General features: G+C 37.9%; 1 protein-coding gene across 1 annotated transcript in view; it reads right to left on the bottom strand.

Annotated features, from left to right (window-relative positions):
• Positions 1-22107, bottom strand: part of PDGFC (platelet derived growth factor C) — a gene marked incomplete at both ends in the record, with an annotated part of 112921 nt that overhangs the window by 622 nt on the left and 90192 nt on the right. The window contains 2 exons of the mRNA XM_079534511.1: positions 94-311; positions 6374-6581. Coding sequence (XP_079390637.1) covers positions 94-311; positions 6374-6581 — 426 coding nt within the window. The remainder of the gene's footprint in view (positions 1-93; positions 312-6373; positions 6582-22107) is intronic.

Raw genomic sequence — 22107 nt, 5'->3', positions numbered from 1 at the left:
AGTGCACTACGTGCAATATTAAAAAAAAATTCCTATAGTAAAAAGAAGTTCTTACACTGGCTTCCCTACACGAAAATGTAGAAAAGTGCTTACCTCGTGGTATTTTTTGGTGACTTTTGTTGGTATACATTGGCACTCATTGCAGTTCTGATGACAACAGGCACAGTTTCCACCACAACGCTTAACCAGGAGACACAGTGGCCAGAAAATGGTGTCAGTTCGCTTCAGCTCCTCCCTCAGTGACACTGAGAAGTTGCGAGGGGTGCAACTGTACAGCCGCACTTCCTCCTTTAGCAAGTTGAGATCAACCACTGCAAAGAGACAAATGGAAAGATCTCTGTTTAGGAGCCCTCACCGATTGTTTTGTAACTCTGGAGGTGTTAGTTCAAATTAGACAAAGCAAGCCTTGGGCCGCTCTGTTCCAATAAGTGCTTTACCACTTCAATCCTGTTGGAGTTCCCTTTGCTCACGCTGAGTTTGAGTGTTGCTGTCCTGTATTAATAGCGGGTTGGAAAAATGCTCACAGCAATTAAGAAGACCCTCCACACAAGTTTTTGAATTCGTTTGCTTAAAGCATTCAAACCTCTCTCCCACTACGATGTCAATTATTGCTTTTCTGCAGGTGTGATGCAAGTATAAATAAGAAACCATTTATTTCTAAGAAGCTCACTTCTGTGGACAAAGGCATTAAAGAATCACCAGTGAGTACCGTAGAGACAACAAATAAGTGCACAAGCGTGTTTTTAATTGCAGTATATTCCATTTTTCAGAGGTCCCCTCTTCCTCCATAGCAATTTAAATATGAATCACAGAACCTCAGAATGTCAGGGATTGGAAGGGACCTCAAAAGATCATCTATTCCAATCCCCTGCCGGAGCATGCACACCTAGATCAGGTCACATAGGAACGCATCCAGGTGGATTTTGGATGCCTCCAGAGGAGGAGATCACACAACCTCTCTGGGCAGCCTTTTCCAGTGTTCTGTTATCTTTACTGTGAAGAAGTTTTTTCTCTTATTTATGTGGAACCTCTTATGTTCCAGCTTGTACGCATTGCCCCTTGTCCTATTATTGCGTGTCACTGAGAAGAGCCTGGCTCCCTCCTCCTGACACTCACCCTTCACATATTTATAAACATTAAGGGAGTCATCCCTCAATCTCTTCCAAGCTAAAGAGACTCAGCTCCCTCAGCCTTTCCTCAACAGGGAGGATCACAAATCTCTACTGATTCCCTAAATCTCATTCTCACTTGATGTGCCTTTAAATATAGTTACTCTTTCCAGGCATCCACCTTGAAGAACAAGTTAAATTTATTCACGCAGGGCACCTGTTTTCCTATAATCTGGTTCCACTGTATCACAGTAAAGCTTTACTGTGCCAATGGTTAAACAGCTAGCTCACAAAAAGATCAGACACAGGGCACACTGCTTTAGGTTCCCCTCAGCTGCCCAGCCAAGAAATAATAGAGGCAATTAAGTCTGGAGAACAAGGACTGATTTAGAGGGGAAAAAAAAAAATTAATACATTTTTTTTGCTTTGGTGAAAAGCCATTTAATTTCATTTCTTTCAGAAAAGCCAGACTGTAATTATCATGTTCTGGGATATTTTGTCTACGCTGCTTCTCTCCAAACCTACCAGCATTAAGGAATATCAGCAGCATTCAGATCACAAACATATTCCAACTGGTTATTATTATTTTATCCTTCTGAACAAAATAACTAAAACCCTGTGGTAATATGGCTATTGAGACAGTTGTAATAGAAGACTCAAAGCAGCACAGAGCTTCAAGCCAACTGCTTTTGAGCTAACTCAAGAATAAACTAGGAGTAAAAAATATCCCAATACAGTTAAAAAAATCAGAGTGTTAACATTACTTCATAAATCTTTTATATTTACTGCTAGTAGTTTGTAAATTAAAAAACCCTGTAACATAAAGTTGAAATATGTTCCTGATCTGAATTGTTCAACAGAGAAATACCTTTTTTCCAACTTATATAAGACTCCTTATCATATAAGGAGTCTCCAGAGATCACCAAGGAGATCTTCTGTCTACCAAGGCAAGATATTGCCCCTCAACTCTACTGAAACGTAGGAAATGAAGAGAATTTAGAAGATTCACTTCCTCAGCAGCAATGCTCACCAGTTCTCCCTCAGAAACAGATACTGAGCAGCAATTTCATTCTGTGTTTCCTAAAATATTTCCTTCACAGACCATATCCATACAGTGGTATCCCTAAGTCAGGCCTTACTGCTGTGAAGGGTCAGTTAAACACACTGAAGCTTTTTCTCTGCTTACGTTTACAGTGGGTGCCAAGCTGGGGCACTTCATTCCTTTACTATCAGGTTAACGTAGGGTCCAAATAAACAACCTGATTTTAAAAGTCAGGAGTGTGTAATAACTCCAATAAAGTTACTGACGGGATGCCAGCCTGCCTCCCACACTGTAAGCACATTCCTTGGAGAATGCTGAGAAGGGAGCAGAGGAATAGAGACAAAAGTTATTGGGGAGAGATTTGCTGCGAGGAATTAAAAATTATTTAAGGTCTTCTGATCAGCTAATAGCTCCAGCCTGAGTCATTCAGAGGGTGGACATGCCTACCTGCATTAATTGAGGACTGTGGAAAGGAATCTAATAATTCTTGCCTGTGTTACACTTTCAAACACACAAGAACTGAATTGTCAAAATGAGAATAAAATGCCTAAAATGCAAGAGAAATAGTTCTGCTCATGCTGGAAGATTTCCAGTAAGACTGAAATTTCGTACAGTTTGGCTTGTTGCATTGAATTTAAAGGCACTTACGCATCCTAACACAGCCAGATGGCCCTTCAGAAACTGAAAATAGAAATTGGGCACCGATGCTTTTTTTTCCCAGCAAAACCATTGACCCACAGGAGAGAGATGCCTGTGTGGCATTCAGCTTCCCTGATGACTCCTGCCTGCTCTCAACAGCAAAGGAATGCAGCCATCTCCTAGTCCTATCCGAAGTTACAGGATAGAGAAAAGAGTTATGTGCTAACATGGGCAGTAAGTGTATTGTACATTTTACCACAGAATCTGAGTGAATTTGAGCTGAACCCTTCAGGCGTGCAGGCCCAAATTGAAAAAGATTCTCTGCAAGAACTCATTCAGCACTTGGCCAAAAAGTTTCAGTATGCTTTGCTGCAACAACAGGGTTCTGGAGAGATGAAAAATGCCATGTTTGGTTTCCAAGCTTTACAATGTATGAAGGTATATTGCTATTATACCTTGCCACGAACCTTTGCCCTACCTTATGTAATTCAATTTCATTAAAAGGTCTGTGGCAAATTTATCTAGTGCTTATATAATCACTTCTTTGAAGTGTGTGAATGAAGCTGTTATTTTTTCAAAGAGTATTTGTCTGCCCAAAATTTATTTTAACGCACTGTGGGCATGAAGCTAGATGAGAGAATGTATATATTCCCTTAAAAGTGTTTACTTAACCACAATAAAAGGTTATGTGGATTTCCCAAGTGCACTTAGTTACAGTACCTGTTATAATGTGAACATTTAAACACTCTTTCAACTTGGCTGCCACTCATATATCATGTTTGACACAACAGTCAAAGTTCTTTTGTTTAGCACTAGCTCAGGAGGAATGGAAGGTTCTGTAGTAGCACGTGAATGGGAGATAATATAAAACTAAAATCAGTGAAAAGGGGAAAAAAATGGAGAAAAAACACAGATACAGGTAAAACCTACAGTAAAACCTGTTTCTAAAGTGCACCTTTATTAGTACAAACATCTGAAGTACTCTGTGTTCACATCTGCCTGAAAATATCTATGTTCTACAGCTGGCATTGCAACTGTCTAGCATCTTAAATTCTTGTTGGGACACTTGTGTGTAAGCACAGATAGGAGCAGAATGGTTTCAGTTTCTAAGCACTGTTGGTTACAAGCCTTCAGTTTCTAAGGCATTCCTGGAAGTGTAGTTTCCTATAATAGGTCAGGGCTTTTACAAAACTGGTTCCCATGCAATTTTTGAACTGCAAACAAGGATAACAGGAAAAAAAAAAAAAAAAAAAAAGAAACAAACTCATAACTTTTACATTTGAAAAGTATCCACAAAGTAGTGTGGTTGGATTATGACTGTTCTTAAGCAACTTTCTGAATATGACCTGATGATTATACAAAAATTTATGTGGGAAGTGATGGGATCACTTTTTTGCACAGCAATATGTATTTTATTTTTAAGTATGTTTAATATTATAAAGGAATTTAGGACTATATTTAGACATCAAAGCCTCTGAACTCGGTGTTTCTTTTTTCCTGGCTAGTTTTTGGAAGCATTTTATCCAGAAAAAAAAAACCATCAGAGACAGAAGCTCTGTGGAATTGAGGTTGTTTACATATAGATTTTTCATATGAATTATTAAGTAGGAGTAAAAGACTCTTCACAAACTAACATACACTTTTAATTACATTTATATTTTATCTTACGAAAGCAGGACAGCAATTTAATTTTAGATTTACTTAACTATGGAATCTGAGAGTTTGAGGGGGAAAAAAACCCTACAGAATAAAGCAAGCAAACAATAAAAACATTTACGCTATGCACATTCCCAAACGTTTCTTAAATAGATTTTGAAATACAGCAAACCTTCCACTAAATGGAAGGTTAAAAAGAAAAAAAAAGTTTGTTTTCCATGTCTCTTGAACAGACCTAGCAGTTAATGTTGTGTCATCTCGACTGGACACATTTTCTTCTCCAAGCTATTACATTACACACTCAGTAATGCAGTCTGAGGGTGGTCTCCTTAAGATGAATGTGGCAATACTGTTACATGTTTATTCAGTGGAAAAAAATCTATTTCAGCATCTAATTAGAAGTCTTTAAAAGATTTACTGTCATCATTTCTTTCAAAGATATGTCTTGCAGAGAGTCACCTTTTTCTGCATAGATGTTATCTAACACATGCATTTTAGTTTATGTAAGGTTTCACAAATTACTTTTTTTTTTCTCCCACTTACTCAATGCTTATGGCATATATTTGGCAAATACTGAAACTCTTTAATTAGACAAGTAATTAGGCAAGTGCTAAATGACTATCTGAAAGACATGGTTCACTGCTGGAAGCTTTTAAAGAGACTTCCTCCTCTTTGACTCTTGATTTAGTCTTTGTGTGCCAATCTGTAGTAATAGAGGTAAGGTTGAAGGGTTGGTTTTTAGGCTCTGATCCAAAAATCAGCCATCAAAAACTTAAATTTGAGTTATGAAAAGTTCCATCTCCTCCTTTTCTGACTGATCAGATGACAATCTAGTTTAAATTCACTGACAGAGGACTCTATTCAGTTACTCCTGTAGGTCACCATTTTCATACTGTGTAATGGGCAAGGGAGGAGATACTATGTTATCCCTCCATGTGGAATCACAGAATGGTTTGGGTTGGAAAGGACCTCAAGGATGATGAATCTCCAACCCCCTGCCACAGGCAGGGCCACCAACCTCCACATTTCATACCAGTCCAGGCTGCCCAGGGCCCCATCCAGTCTGGCCTTGAACACCTCCAGGGATGGACGGGGCATCCACAGCCTCTCTGGGCAGCTGTTCAGCACCTCACCACTCTCTTGGCAAGAACTTCCCTCCTTCAACTTCAAACCATTTCCCCTTGTCCTGCCATTATCTACCCTTGTAAAGAGTAGGCTCCTCTCCTGTTTATAGGCTCCCTTTAGATATTGAATCCCTTTAGGTACATGGAATCCGTAAACATGAAATTGAGGGCAGCATCTGGACAATATGTTGAGAAAAAAACTCATGAAGGCCAGACTTGGATGGAAGAAAATAACTTGCTGAATGAGAAACAGCTCCACAGATCTTAAAATACATAGCCCATTTTACATCTGATTAATGCAGTTGAAAACTCCATGTTTAAACTGGACCTGGACTTAGGAATTTCATGAGGTATTATGGAAGAGACATTTAGCTAACTGCACCGAGTTCACATGGTGTAGATGCTGGCACAATCTAAGGAAGCAAACCTGTGATACAGTAAGCGTATCTATAAAAAACAAAGTTTTTGCCCCTTATAAAAAAAAGAAATCCAGAGAGTTAGGTTACACGACTCAGCCAGGATACCCTGCCACTCTGGGAAAATGAGGAGCTCCCAGTTCCCTAGAGTAAGGTACCCTACCTGCTTCAAGTACTTTTTCCTTTGTTAGTTTATACTGCTAAATTCCTTTAATTTCTGACTTTAGCTATTGTTCTTTTCTAGAAAATGTAATTGTGAAGATAGCTAATAACAATTATCTCCAATTCTTCTCTTGGAATCAAGGTGACGAATACTCTTAATTACTTTTTACTGCCACGAAAACACACCTGTAGAAAGCTGCAAGGCCAAATAAAAGAGTGATTTACCTCTTGATTTTCTCCCATGAATATATGCCTTCCCAAGAAGTTGCCACGTTGGCCTGTACAAGTCTTCCAAATCCAGCTGCCACCGATCTGGTTCAAGGTACCGGATAAGTTCTTCCACAGTACTGAATCCAGCAACAGCATTGTTTAATACATCTAATGGCAAAGCTGATGGGGGCAGCGATGGTGGGCTAGGTGCTTCTGTGTGGTGCTGCAATCAAAGCCAAGAGAAGAGTACCAGTCAGAGGTTTAATGGATCTGCTTTGATGAAGTGTTGTACTTTAGACGTTACATAGCTGGGAAAGTTTATACGTAGCTAGTTTGTTTCCAGTGCACAAAAAGACAAATGACAAGAGTCAAAAAGTGTCTAATTATTCTCCAGCCCTAAGTGTAAACAACTTTCCACCAGACAGCTTTCCCATTTCTTACATTCCTTGCCTTAAAGATAGCATGTTCATATACCTGTTCTTTGAAGAAATTCACTAAGTGATGGACAAGATTTTCGAAACAGAATGATTTGCAAATATGGCCCCATTACGGGCAATTACTGCAACCTTATAGAAATCTGGAGAAACACATTTCACATGTTGCCTTTCTTATGAAACTTAGCCACAGTCCTTTTGTTCCTAGTTTTCAATGTAAAATTTGAACATCCCCACTACGAAGATAGCGAATATTCATGTTCTCATCTATAAGCAAACAAACAAAAAAAGCAGCAGTGTTGTTATGTATTGTGCTAAAAATTGTATTTCTAGCTACACAGAAGCCTTTTACTTAAGAAAAGGTATTCCCAAGGATTTTAAAAAAAATTTTAGACACTGAAACTCAGCACTGAAAAAAACCACTGTACTTTCCTGCAGCACAAAACTGACTCCAAAACTTGCACTTGCTGGTTCGGGGCTATCAGTAGAAGGCAGTTAGAACAAAGTGAGACTTCTCATTTTGTTCTCACTGCAGTCTGTTTAAAAATTCTGCACTGATTTGTATTTTCAAAAGACTTAAAAAAGGCAAGAAGGGAAATCTAGGCAGGAAGTTCTGCAACACCATCTTTAGGTTTTTATATACACAGACATCACTACAGACACCAAGTCCACAGCACTGCACTAAGGCAATTTTCTGGACCACATAAGAGTAAGGACTGGAATCTGATTAGAGGACAGGAAAGACAAGAAATCAGCAAGCTAAGTGCATAATATGTATCACTGCATTCAAGTGTGGTGCATGTAAGATTTAGGGAACGTATCACTATAAGCACATTCAAGCTTTGGGAAAGGCTGTCCAGAGAGGCCAGTGCATCAGCTAATATGCTTTGTGGTCAGTGTTGTGCAGCAGGGAAATGGGATAAGATCTACACTAGTTTATGTCATTATGATATTGCCACTATATGCATACATACATATACATACAGCAGACGTAGTGTCAAAATGGCCCTCTCGCTACTGCAATGTGAAATGTAAACATAATTTCATTTTTTCCATCTCTAATGACAGATCAGTTGTATTTCTTTATCTTTACAAAAGGAATACAGAAATAGATTAATCAGAAATGTCCGGCCAGGCAGAAAAAAATATATTTAATAAAATAATTCTTGTAACGCTACACACTATGCAGAAATTTTCTAAAACACATAAATGCACAGCTATATTTCACACAAATAATTACATTGTCCCTTCCATGCTCTCAATTCTATTAAGCACGTATTTTTGCTGTATCTGCGGTTGGAAGGGCAGCAAAAAGGGAAGCATCCATCTTACTCTTCCTATTTTTTGCTTCAAGGGTTTTGTCTCTCTCCATCTTCAAGAACTGGCACTCACTAGAGTGACCTGTGCTGCTTTTAACAGGGAGCCTCGTAAAGATAACAGAGAATATAAATCTAATGTACTAATTGCTAACTTTACTGTATTTTCATTTTGCCTTTCTTGCTCTATTTCCAATAGAGTGAGTGAAGTAGTTACTGCTCATTCCATGTGGCTGTGGATTTCTAAAAGTCAAAGCATTTCTTTCCCTCTTCTCTCCAATGGCCATAATAAAAATAATAACATACTGACCCATCTATTAGGTTATGATAATAAGGCAACAGATTCTGGTCTATAATTTAAATATTTGCTCTTAGCAAAACACGCTACTCAGCAAGTTTCAAAATAGTGCTGTGACACTGTAATTCAGATGGTTAAAAAAAAAATTACAAAATTTTTCTTCCTGTTTTTAGCCATAATGATGTATTTGTTAACTTCCCTGGTTTGAAGGCGGAGGAGTTTGCTAAGGGAAAAAATAAACTAAGCCTCAAATGGTGGAAGTAGTACCAGAAAAAAAGTTCTTCTATTTGTTTCTAACAGGAGAAAGTACTTCGGTTTCTGACTTCTGTTGAGATCTTTTGCTTCCAAGTGAAATAGATGGACTCCAGATAAGAATCTGTCTGTCTAGAAGCTACCTCTACATTTCACAACCTTTTGCACACCCAGCAATACACACATTGGAATTCATTGATTAGTGCTGTTCTGGATTCAGTAGGCATTTGCCAGTTATAATGTTATGAAGAGATGGTGAATCATCGTGCTCAAGAGTAGCACAATTAAAGTTGTCATCGCTTTCTAATCATTCTCATAGCAAAATAAAACGTGGAGAAAAGTAACCAAAACAGCAGAATTGCACAACTTTCTGAATAAAGTGGTTGAAATCAAGATTAATTATGTATTTTCCAATAATCTCTTAGTCAACTTAAATTCCATAGTTAACATACATCAAAGATTATAGATAATCAATATCATAAAGTTATGTGTTGTAATTCATATGTATAATAATTTTAATGAAATCTCAAATCAATAAACCTAAATAAAAATGTCAATTAAAGTTATACTCCACATTACTCTTCCTTGCTAATAAGTGTTACTTAATTTGTAAGTTAAATCTTTTGGATGGAAAAGAGCAGCAAACTGGTACTTCTTCCTTTGACCAGAATAATCTGTTGGAATTTCATCAATATATAATTTCACTCAGTTTTCCCAAACTCTTTCCCTGTTCCATGCATCCTCAAATAATACTGATGTTTTAGGCTTGAGCCTTTTTATGCATGAGGAGGTATAATTTCCATTAAGACATTAATGGAATGCATTAAAATTATCTCAGCAAGTTCCATATGTCAATGTGACTCCTCCAATTAACAAAACACTCAATGGATTTTAGTTTTGTGTCCAGGAAACAACTTCAGCTTACTTTAATAGGAACAAAGATGCTTAAAAACAAGATAGAGCTAAACAGTTGTATCTTTAGGGTTACTAAAAACGATTTAGGATGAAAACCAGAGCAGAAAACTTAGGATTTCAGCTGCCCTGCAGAACAGCCAAGAATGACAATCAGTGTTGGATCAAACAGAGGTTTCAGAAGGTCTTTTTATACCATATTTCTGTGTTTGTACTTGACTCTGTCAAAACAAATACCTTCTAGAAATTCTCAGAGGTGTTCATGAGCATTAAAGACAAGCAAAGAGATCAAATTTAGGCTACAGTTTTACTTAGGGGCTTGGAAAAAAAGAAGAAAATAATACAAAGGCTTCACAGACCAATCCAGCCCTGGAGGTTATACATAACAGCAGCACTCAGGAAGAAATCTAGGGAGTAAAATGCATGTTTGTGTTCTCAGAATAGTAGCGGTGCCCTGCTGGGGTAATCAAAGCCTTCCCACCTAGCCTCTTTCCCAAAGGGGAAAGGGTCTGACACACACATGGGACAACGAAAGTGCCCATTGGTGAAGCAGTAAATCTGAATAAAAACTACGACACGTGAATATGAAATTACCTAGTTGAAGATAAGACCCAAGGACAATGTAGTCTGAAGTTTAACTTGAAGACTTCATTTCTTTGATTCATTTGATTGATTCATTTCTTGCTCTGAGACATACTTCCTGTACAATCCTGAGAATCTGACTTAGGCCGCAGCTGCCCGGTGCAAAGCTTCCGGCAGCAGCATCTCCTTGTTGCATCAGCATGACTGTGTATGCAGCTGCATCATTAACAAGAGCTAATCTTTCTAAAAGAGAACATTGCTCCTCTCCATTTTTCTTTAAACTCATGTTTGTTCACAACCTAGACTTCCAACAGCTAAACTATCCCAACCAAAAGTACAGTGGCCAATAAGACAAACGTTGTCAGATTCACTGTGGCATCAGGATCTTCATACCATGACCACGTCAAATGTGTAAAATAAGCAAAATGTCAATTCCTTGATATCATAAGCTCCATGAGAGAATGAATACAATAAACATTAGATTAATAGTTTATCTGAAGAATACGTGAGTATGAAGAGTAAAACTTTGGATGTGGACAGCATTTTGCTATCCATCTGTTCTCTTGCACAGATCCTGATCCAAGGATCAACTATTCAGAGCAAAACAGCACTCGCCTACCAACTACACAATATAAACTCGTAAGCACAACTGCAATCTAAGCAAAGCTTACCTTTTGCTCCTGCCTTTCTGACTATCAAGGTACTGACACTACCCCCTTCCAGTTAAAGGAGAAGAAAGATGTAATCTTCTTCGTGCGCTGCTGCCAACAGTGATGAATTCCACATTTAATAATGCAGTGACTGAGTTAAGACTGGAACACCAAAAACCAGTCAGTCAAATACCTGGCATGACAGCACATTTACAACTGTCCTGAAGAAAACACTGTCAAGATGTTTTTGAGTGAAAACTCATTCATCAGCTGGCACAGTTTGGAGAAACTATTAAATATCGGTGTGGTTTCATCGAGCAAGAAGGCACTTTTGTAACCAAAAATCAATCAATCAACCAAACTAAGGGGACTCCTCTCCTCCACAAAGATTAGAAATAGAAAGAAATTTGAAAGATTTCTTCTAATTAGGTATTCTTAAAGCTTTATTACCATTATGATAAAATAATAGATTTAGAGGTATGCTGCTGAAATTAAAAGCACATGTACATTATTGTAACACAATGAAGAAAGCCTATTTTGTACCTTTATAGGTAGCCCTCCTATCAGCCTCTTTAGAAGCTATGAGGAAGAGCAGATATCCAGCTCAGGAGTTTACCCTGAGGACATAGAAGCTTCCTGGCATCACAATAGCTCTTTTCTCCAATTAACAGATGCAATAATGACTCTTAAAAGCCTCAACAAATCATCACCTACCTACAAGCACCAACTTACGCACAAAATGCTAATCCACCTGAGAAAGCCTCAAAAACCTCCAAAGACTCACACTTTCTGGGCCATTGCTACACAGAACGGCAGATCTCCTCAAGAGAGAGACGTTAGAAGGAAGTGAAGTTACTCTGTGGTTCAGACTGTGGGCAACCGCCAAAGCAGATGAACTAGATTCTAGGATCTGTTTCTCCTGCCTCTGGCAATGAAGTGGAAAAACAGAAGGAGCAAAGACAGATAATCCGTTTAGGCTGCCAAAGCCATAAGGCTTTTAAATAAAGCAAGAGTGTTTCCTTGCAAGTGACAGAGATGTAAGCCAGGAAGGCCAGCACTGTTCCCATCCACTGCAGAACTTGCCTCTGTTGCTGAAGTTCCTATCACAACAGCAAGGATGATAAAATAGGCTTTAGTGGCACTGAAGTAAAAACATGCACGTTGTTCAGCTATGCTAGCTGCTGGGATGCAACTCCTGCCAATCAAATGACTATTTCTCATGGAGCCTCCAGCTCTCTGCCTTTTGCATACTCCCTGATTTTTTTCTTATCTAAGCCTCCCTTTGTATGCATCCAGGATTTTCCTTTTACCTCACCAATGACCTTACTTTCTTAGCATCCAAATCCTTGCAGTAACTTACATCTTGAAGCCAGAGACAGTTTTCTAAACTCTACATCTCTTATTTTTTAAAGACCCTTCCCAAGTTGTACAGAATTTCTGCTCTTCTGCCTGTAATCCCCAACAGGAGAAAGGTTACAAGGGAATGTGAATGCGTTGCTTCCTTTCTGTCTTTGCCTGTCACAGATATTAATAAAGAATTAATGACATGTAAGAGCAGTGTTGGGAGCAGCCTATCATTTCCTCAGGCTACCTGACAGTGCTGAGATAAAATACATCCAGAAATATTCTAAATATTCCCCCAACCAGACTTTCCGTGCAGTTCACAGAATTCTAATTGTGCTGGAAGCAACTGGGAGATGTTCTCAAGGAAATTGGCAGCAAGAAAATTGCACAGGATGTCACTAATCATCAGATTTCTTCCTGCAAATCACAGGTTTTTTTTGCCTGAAGCCTGTGCACCGTCACACCCGTTGAAAAATACTGGTGAAAATTACTCATCTGAAGCCGGAACTGACACCTATTTAGAACAACTTCACTAATTCTCAGAAGGTGATATTTACAGCAATAATTTCTGGAGCAATTTTCAAATAAACTGTAAAAGTTAATGACCTATACTGACATGTATGCTTTTGCATGTTCATATTTGTATGAAAATACATTTCACTTTTTCTTGTGGTCCCCCACAGGATTCATTTAGAAAATTAGAAGGTGGTAAAAAGAAAACTAATGCCCACAGTACTGTATTGACAATAAGGCCTTCCATACTCCATGCTTCATTTAAAAGCAAGCATTTAGTGCTGCAATGAATTGGGCCTGGTAGTATAGAAAAGTTATGACAAATACCTCTGTGACAAAGGAAGTTCCAAAATAAAACCAATAAGTCAGTTTTCAATGGCAGTCCATCCATCAGAAACATTCTTTTTGTTGCTGTTTTCAGGTTAATTTAGGTACTCAAACTAACTTCAGGAATGCAATCTCTGGGCTTTGATTCCTATAAAATACGTTTGTGGAATATCTAATAATATCTAAACCATAACTACATCCAAAACCATAATCCTTAATGAGCACTGCCTTCTTGTTTATAAATCTCTCTTTTCTAAATAAGACTTGAAATGAAATGCAGAGCAAGCTCTCCCCACTCCATTTACCAAAAGAAAAAGTAACTCTCTATATCCCAGTAACTACTACAGAATATTCTCATTTCTGAACTTCCAAGAGGCTTGGAACCAAATGTGCAGCACATTTAAAATGAACTAGATATGCATTTGCCTCCTGTAAGCGCAAACAGGACTATAACTGCAACTTAGGAGCTAAAATCTAGTTGATAATTGTCGTTCTTGTATTACTTGAGAACACAATAAAAACAAACAAACAAACCTGAGTCTAATTCAGACAACGGGCAATACAGATACATCTATACACATTACAAAGAGTAATGATGGTGGATGGGGGGGAAGCCACAATGTCTGGATAGCCATTCCTGTATCTGTGATAGGCTGTGCCCTGGACTATCAGTATACTGAGGTCATGCACAGCTCCTTCCAGATCCTGATCACGTGTGATGTATGTTTCTGTCATATTAAAAATGAATGGACTCCACAGAATCACCAAGGTTGGAAAAGACCTCCAAGATTATCTAATCCAGCTGTCCACCTGCCACCAACATTTCCCCACTAAACCACATCCCTTAATACAACAAGATTTTGAGATACACACTGTATACATTCATTTTTTAAGCTGTAACTACATGGTCATAACCATGTATTTATACCATAACCATAACCATATACCATAACCAATATTGATTACAATATCAGGTGAATAGGCTATATGTACAAAATACCTGCAGAAAACAACTGAAATTAGATTATGTATACACAAAACGAAGTCCCAAAACAATTTTCTGAAGTACAGTTTCTCTAACCACAGTTTCACAGAATCTTTGCTTGGAGAAAGTCCTGCAACATGCCTGCTGCTTACAGTATGGGGATAAGTCTCTAAGTCTGATAACGTTTTCTTTACATTCATAGAACATTATTTTTTCCAGTACAAATCAAGATCTGCAATTAATCATTTTAATGTGTTAAAAGAGTGAGCAAGTTGGTATCCTTTGTATCCTTGCTAAATTTGGCTGAACCACCTATAGGATATATCAGCAGTTTTCTGCTTCAATAAACCTCTTTTCCATGGTAGAGCGTTAACTATGGATGTCAACTGCTATGATGCCTGCTTCCTGGACGCTAACTTTTGAAAACAAACACAATTTTCCTGAATGATAACTCTGTCCTCCCTGTTTTACCAACTTGCTCTTCCTTTCCACACAAAGCACTTGTCACTGTATTGAAGAACATTTACAATTTGTCGTTTCATAGCTGTCCTCTCTCACTATGACAAAGACCATCCGTATCAGTCCTGGTGTAGAATTCTACTGATTGCTTGTTGTGTTTCCCAACAAATACACTGTCTTCTCATTTTGTTTCACTGAGGATCTCAAGTAGAACTCTCCAGAGACCTTTCCAAAATTATTTCCCCATTTCATTGCTTTGTAGCTTCAATCCATTATCACCTTTTATATTTCAAATACAGACTTGAGTGATAACTGGCTTTTTCTTTTGTGTTCCAGTAGTAATTAAGACAGTAGGATACTTTGTGACTCTTTATAAGAGCAATAACACTTCACAGAAGAGTATTATTTCATAGCCATACAAAGATACTTGAATGCATGCAAGAGTAGAGAGCCAGATAAGAAGAGTTTTTCAACACTTGAATAAATAAACCCTTTGTAAACCCACTGGTACCCTTATAATAAACCCTTATAATAACCCTTACAAAAAACACTCGGTGTATTTTCGTTCATTACATAATATTTTCTGGAATGTTCTGTTTTGCTGAATGCCGTCTTACACTTGCAATTCCTTCCTAGAAGAGAAGTCTTATAAACTATATTACATATCAAATGCTGAGAGATTCTTATGAGCACTAGGATCTCATTATGGGTGAATTCTTCTTTCATAGTTCAGACCAAAAGTCAAATTTAGTGCACAGAGAGCTTTGGCTCCAATATTCAGCTGAATTTTACTGTATCTGTTGTAGACTGAAATGTGGAAAAGCTTACACTTCAGTTAAGAGAAGATTTGCAAGAGAGCAATCCAAATTATGCTTAAAATGAAAATTTATCCTCTAAATGGAGAAGATTCATTGCTGAACAAGCAGTAATGTAAGAGCCTCAGTGTACAAATGAGTCAGTGCAAAAAATCCCCAGAATCACAAGATTGCAGTGAACATTTGCATATAATGTAAGAAATATTACCTCAAATCTTACTGCAAATTGGGTTACCATAATTACTAACGACCTCTTTGACATACACACACAAAATTCATACAGAAAACACACTTGCATCAGGTGCATTTATGATTTACAGAAGGATTTTTTTGGTTCTGTACACAAAGCTCTATTTCTTGCTTGACAGACAGTAGTTTATAAGCAATAAACAGTTAACACAAGCGCAGCTGTTCTGAACAGCCATAAGTTTCTGAATGCACTTCTCTGACAGGGCATGTGGTCAGTCATAATGCAAAGGCATCATGTTTGTGGGTCGTTTTCTTTTTCTTTTCCTTTTTTTTTAATTAACCATTTCTGTCAAATACTTTTTAAAAAATACTTTAAAAAATAGAAAAACAGCCAGTGTTTGGAGTCAGGTAATGAAGTGCTCTAAGTTCCCTCTAGGTACTGGAAATGGATAGCTGTTACAAAAACGTTTACTTTTCCCAGTAAGTTCATAGGTGAGTTCATCAAACGTTAAACATTAGGAACAACTGTTTATCACAACTGGAAAGTGTATTTGGCAGGGCAATGAAAATGCCTTCTACAGCATGTGCAATTTTAAGGTGCTCCTCTGGAATACATGCTAAATTGCATTCCACAACAGATTTCTGTTCATTTCATATCACAATAAAAGGAGCACGCCCCAAATTCCTGTGCAGCAGATATTGCAAATCATAGCTTGTCCTGCCTTGAGGGTAGAAAGTCTGTGAATAAAACATCGCTCTGAGAGAAAGGAACCTCAGCTCGTGTATCCATTCCTTAGCATCCTCAAACATGCTGGAAATTTACTATGTTAAGATCTGTGATGAGAAGTTATTTCTATACATTTGCTTTGTATATAACATACACATCATAACCCAGTGACCGTCTATCCATAGGCAAAGGCTATGACAGCATCGCCCACAAAGAGATTCTCACCCTGATTGAAAAAGCCAGACTTCAGATACGTGAGCTAGCTTCTACTGTCCTGTAGTGTTAGCCATAATGTTCTAACATACTCTTAATGTCCAGCTGGATTTCTCTTACCTTCGCATTTTCTGCTCTCTTTATCTCCTAATTCCCATCTCATGTGACTTCAATATAATTTCACACATATATATAATGATAAATGATGCACAATAGCATAGATTAGGAGATTATACAAGAACTAACAGACAAAATGAATGGGAAAATTATGCGTACGATGAGAAATTTAGAAAACACATATTCCAAATCCATGTAAGAGGAAAGAGTTAAAAACAGTTCAAAATCATAAGCACTCAAATAGAGATACAGGAGACCAAAAATTGGATGGGAGGCAACATGATTCTGTTCAGAAGAAGACAAATCTGAGGCAGATGCACTCAGAACATACTACTAGGCTACTGAGCTGCTAGAAAGGTATCAGCCAAAGTGCTTTGTTTTTACCTCCAGCACTTTTAAGATACAGGCAGACAGAGGACACTCAGAGAAAAATCAAGAAGAGAAAGAAAACACAAACCATGATAAGATTGAGCAACACAAGTTTTTTTTTTAACCTAGACTGACAGGAGATGCAATAGCATGTAGTAGAGCAACAGATGATCAGCTGTTCCCCAGTCCATCAATCACAGGAAAAAAATGCATACTATGTTAAGCAGTGCAACAGATGATCAAGGTCTGTGAAATCTTTGTCCCTGAACTTCAGGAACTGCACAGATATCTAGCAAGAATAAACTCTAATCCTTTCTTGGAGCGGGACGATGGCTCAGAAATACCCTACCGAATCCCCTTTCAGCTCTGCACTTTTGCATTTGCATTACACAGCAGTTATCCAGCTACCTCACCATGTAAGATCATGCTGAGGAAAATTCTGAATTCTGGAAATGAACGTTAAATCATTTCGCTATCTGCCGTGTTGACTTGATATAGCACAAACTCTTCTGTAAGCATAAGTAAGCTCTAATACTCCCTCAGTGACTGTTTCTTCATTGGTACGTTAACACTTTCTAATCCTTAAGATTTATTATATTATTATTGTAATAAGACATGATAACTGAATGACTGTATGCCTAAATATAGAATATCCAGAAAAAGACAGTTTTGTTTGCAGGTTAGCCCAAAAGCCCTTATTCACACGAGACAATGGAAATTAATAAAACTACTTCCTATTTTGGAGTTTACTTTAGTTGCTTTCTCTTGACGAAAACTAGGCAGTCAGATGTTACAACCAGGCCTTTAGAGGAACAGGTTTTTGACAAAAGTTGCTTATTCTGGTGCAGCAGAAGTTCCTTTGGCAGTATCGTTTACAATTTCTTTGAAGCCCCAAAATAGTGTGCAATATAACCCACTTAACAAGATGGTTTTACCATTGGCCGTAAAATAAAAGTAGACACATTTCTGCCATGCTCCACTTTTCAATCTCTGTGGCTGCTATTTAAAATGGAGCCTTCAAGGACGGTTTGAAAGCAGAGAGCTTCATTCTATTTCAAGTAGTCTCCCATGAAATGTTGTGCTGCTTACAGCATGAACAAATCCATTAAATAAGAACAGGTTACATTTTAAGACGCTACATGCCTCAGTCTGCATCTTGTTAATATTTAAAAAATCATAATCGCTGCAACAAGCAGTTTAATTATTTTTACTACAATGCAGTAATATATTCCTACCTTGTACACACAGTTCTTTCCCATCCCTTTCCTTCATACGTATAAACAAAGAAGGAAAAGAAAACTGCCGAGTAATAAGCTCACAGTATGGACAAATCCACTGTGTTTAATGGCAAGGTCTGATTCTCCTGAGGACTGCAAGTACATCAAGAAGCTTTCATGAAGCCTGACAAGTTTGGTTATAACACTGTCTCCTCCACAGCTGTGGTCGAATTATCTCCAACTGATATGGTCAACTAGATCATGTCTTTTATATTATTTTTAATTGAAGCTTGCTGACATAGCATGAGTAAGGCTGGCACTCTCTATCAAAAATGATGGAAAAATCATGGTGACTTTTTTTTTTTTGAATCAGCCCATTAATTTTCCCTACAATATTTTCCAAGAGGCTATTTTGGGTTATCGCTTATGGCAGCCACAACTGGCACCACATCCAAGGGATCTCATCTGTGTGCAGAGTTGCTGTTTCCAGTGTAGCTCTCTGTTCTCGCACACTCATCCTGCTTGTAAAGCTACAAGCTCAGATCCAGTTATCAGCACAAGAAAAAGCTGACACTGCACCAATCCTACTCTTTTAAAGAGCGTTCTTTACTTTATCATCACCTAAACACAGCAAGTTCTTGTTGTTTCATTTTGCTTTGTTATCCCAAATGCATAATTTTAGGAAAATCTGTTAATCCTTCTGCAGAGCGTCAGCATTTCCTTAACTTTTCATGTTCCCATTTTATAAACTTATTGAAAATATCTATTTGAAAATGAGCATTCATACACTTAAACATGCTTTTCAGCTTCTATTTTGTTTTGCTGGAGTTTGTTTAGATTTAAAACATTTTCTTCCTCAGCCTCCTTTCCTGTTCACTGAATCAAGAATACTGTGCGTTTCTGGTGATTTCATGGGGAATACATGGAAGTGATTACAGAATAAAGACATCAAAAAATGTGGTTTTCCAAGCTTTCATGAATTGTGGCTTCATGGGCTGCTATTCATTGCAATCTAGGAAGTGGTTGGATATGGGGTTTACTATCAGTTTAAATAAAGAGTCAAAGTGTTAGGCACTGGCTTCACCTGGATTTTCCAGCTCATAAAAAAATATGATTTTCTGTGAACTGCAGATGTTGTTTACGTTCTGTTGAATCCAACAATACATAAAGTTATTTACTGCGCTAGCCTAAGGTCTGAAAGATCTGGTTGGATCTTTCTAACCACAAGACATCTGTTGATCCAGACAGAAAATGTGCTTCAAAGACTGCAAAGCAGACCAAACTTCTGATCTACATACGTCATTTGAACACTTGACAAGACAGTTTCACAAATCTGACAAAGAAGATAAATAAAGTGATAGCAAAAAGGTATCATGTAAGAAAGAAGCACTTATTACTCAGTGTGCATCTCAGTGCATATCACAGTTGCTCTGGGCATTTATGACAGATGCTGCAATGTGCTGCAGAAGAAGAGAAACAAGAAATTTTGCAAGGGAATCAAAGAAGACTCACTGAAGATATTTGTGAGGATACTGCAGGTGGGGTTTCTTCCACATGGCCTGCACAGTGAATCCGATTAGACAATTTCTTTGTATAGAGAACAGAATCCAATTCTGGAACCTTGCAATAGCAATTGGTGTTGACAATTGTTCCAAAAATAATGCCTCTATTTATTTATATAGAAACTAGAACAGATACAAAGAGCACAACGCTACTACTTCATAGAGCAAATACTCAGCTATTTTCTTACAGTGTTTTTCAACACAGGCACCACTGTGAGCTACGTATTTCCATCAGCCTTGAACAATAGCTTGCATGTCACACTAGTAAAAATGAGCACCAGTGGAGGCAGCCCATTGTTGCAGTTGCCTCAACTGAAAGGCACCACCACTGCCTCACTGTGCTCACATCCACTGCTTGGTCTCCACAAATGTTCAGCAAGCATTGATGCATGTGCCATTTTTTCCTCATGGAAGAATTCAGTGACATGCCACTCCACCACTTGCACCCCCACACCAGACACCATTCTGTCAGACTGCCCCTCTGCTGCCATCTGCCACACAGCACCAACATGTAATGGAATATTGGTGGGAAGGTTCAGCCTCTGCTGACATAGCACCACTACCTGCCTCCGACATTGTGGGCCAACACAGTAAAATAGGAGGCATTACTTCCTCGTAACAGGTACTGCAGAAACTATCCTTGAGAAGAAATGCCAAGAAGTCAGCTAAATTGACTACAATGACTACTGACGATAAGAGTCAATTAACTATTTTTTATTAAATCCCTTCTCCTTTTATAAGGAGTTATACAGGGAAGGCACCTAATTGCCAAGGTGACATTATTAGCATGCTCCTAGGTTTCTTCAATTATATACTACTTAATTTGAAACTGTTTTGCATTTTTATGTGTGCAGTCCCACTAAACAAAAGTGAGGATTTGCATGAATTATAATTAATAAATGATCGTGTCAGCACTTGGGAATGGGATGGAAGAATTATCATTTAAAATACATCAGCATAAACAATGTAATTTGACTGAATTCCTATCAGTAAAAAATTCCCTCTGTAAAATTAAGTTCCATTTTAAGACAAGATTTTGCTGTTTAAGGATGTAGCATCTGCTCAAACAATATCAGTGTGAATTATCTTAGCAGTTATGTATTGTAAAAGAATTCTGAGGAAAACAAAGATTTTTAGTAAGAAACTAAAATATATACTGACTTTTTTTTTCCCTACTATAAAGTACTCTACAGAAAATTAAACCAATTGGATTTTTAGAGATAAATACTGATCTTGATCTTAGTAAAGCAGTTTCAGTGCTAACTTGAACACAATTCCCAACAAATTTACAATTGTGCTGGTAATCTTTACTTCATTATTAAACCAGTCTCTGATGTCTTATTCACTCGGTTAGGAATTTTGAGGAAGAGGCAGCAACTGTAAAATCAGATCACACAGAGCAGAAAATTGTTCTCAATGCAATAAATACTTAAAGGGATAATTATTTGCCCCTGAATTTATCAATACGTGTATACTTTAAATAATCTATTTACCCTTGGGTAACATGGCCATTGATTTGCTGGGCAGCATTTTTCTGAGTCCAATACCTAACATTTCCTGTTGAGGGCAATGGGCTCTGTTTGTTTCAAAATCTGCCTGACAGCAATCGCACCACCTGAACAACAGAAAAGAGCTAAAATGAAAACATCCAGAGATTTCAAAGGCCTATACGATAGAAAGAGTGCTATTATCTACCACTTCAATTTTAATTGCGCTCTCATCGCGTTAGAAATAATGAGCATTGAAACTACATGCAGCAATGAAACGAAAGTTCACGCTATATCAGAATAATGCTAAATGAAATTATTCTCCTTGTCAGAAACTACAGGAATACCATTTGTAAACAGAATGATTCAATCTGTCAGCATGACAATTGCCCAGTGTCCCTCCTCGGGTAACTTGACTCCAGTTTTCACTTCCCACCTCAGCAGCTAGCAGCGCTCCCCAGAAAAAGCTACCATCCTTTCCTGCAGCAGAAAATATCAATGAAAGCCACGAGTGCCTTATTGTGAGGAAGGAATGGCCTGTTACGTACCATCCTCTATCTCCACTAAAGCCTCCACTAAAGCAACAGACTCAAAGGAGGGTATAGAATACTCATAATGAAAAGTTCATGTGCTGTGCACGTGTTTGATAGATTTGTTCTTGCTTCTCTTTGGGAGTTCTCTAGTTGCTAGACTAGGGCAGTGCTTTTTGTGAGTGTTTGATTAAAGGAACAACAGTGTGGAGTCCTTCAGAAGAAAAAAAAATACTTTGATATCACTAGGGAATTGGATTTAAAAAGAAGTGAAGAATGGAAAGTCGTTGTTTTTCTTAAAACTGAGTTGTTAAAATGAGTTGCCTCTGGTTTCAGATTTTTGTGGTATCACTTTACTATTTTGCCACTCCTCCAAGCATAAACCGTGAAATTTAGACCAGCCTCTAACTATAAATTATCCACTGGCACTTTTGTATAGCACTAGCTTTGT

The sequence above is a fragment of the Tetrao urogallus genome (assembly GCF_951394365.1).
Source record: "Tetrao urogallus genome assembly, chromosome: 4".
NCBI lineage: Eukaryota > Metazoa > Chordata > Aves > Galliformes > Phasianidae > Tetrao > Tetrao urogallus.
The sequence above is the reverse complement of the archived record's forward strand: the minus strand, read 5'-3'. Positions and strand labels throughout refer to the sequence as shown.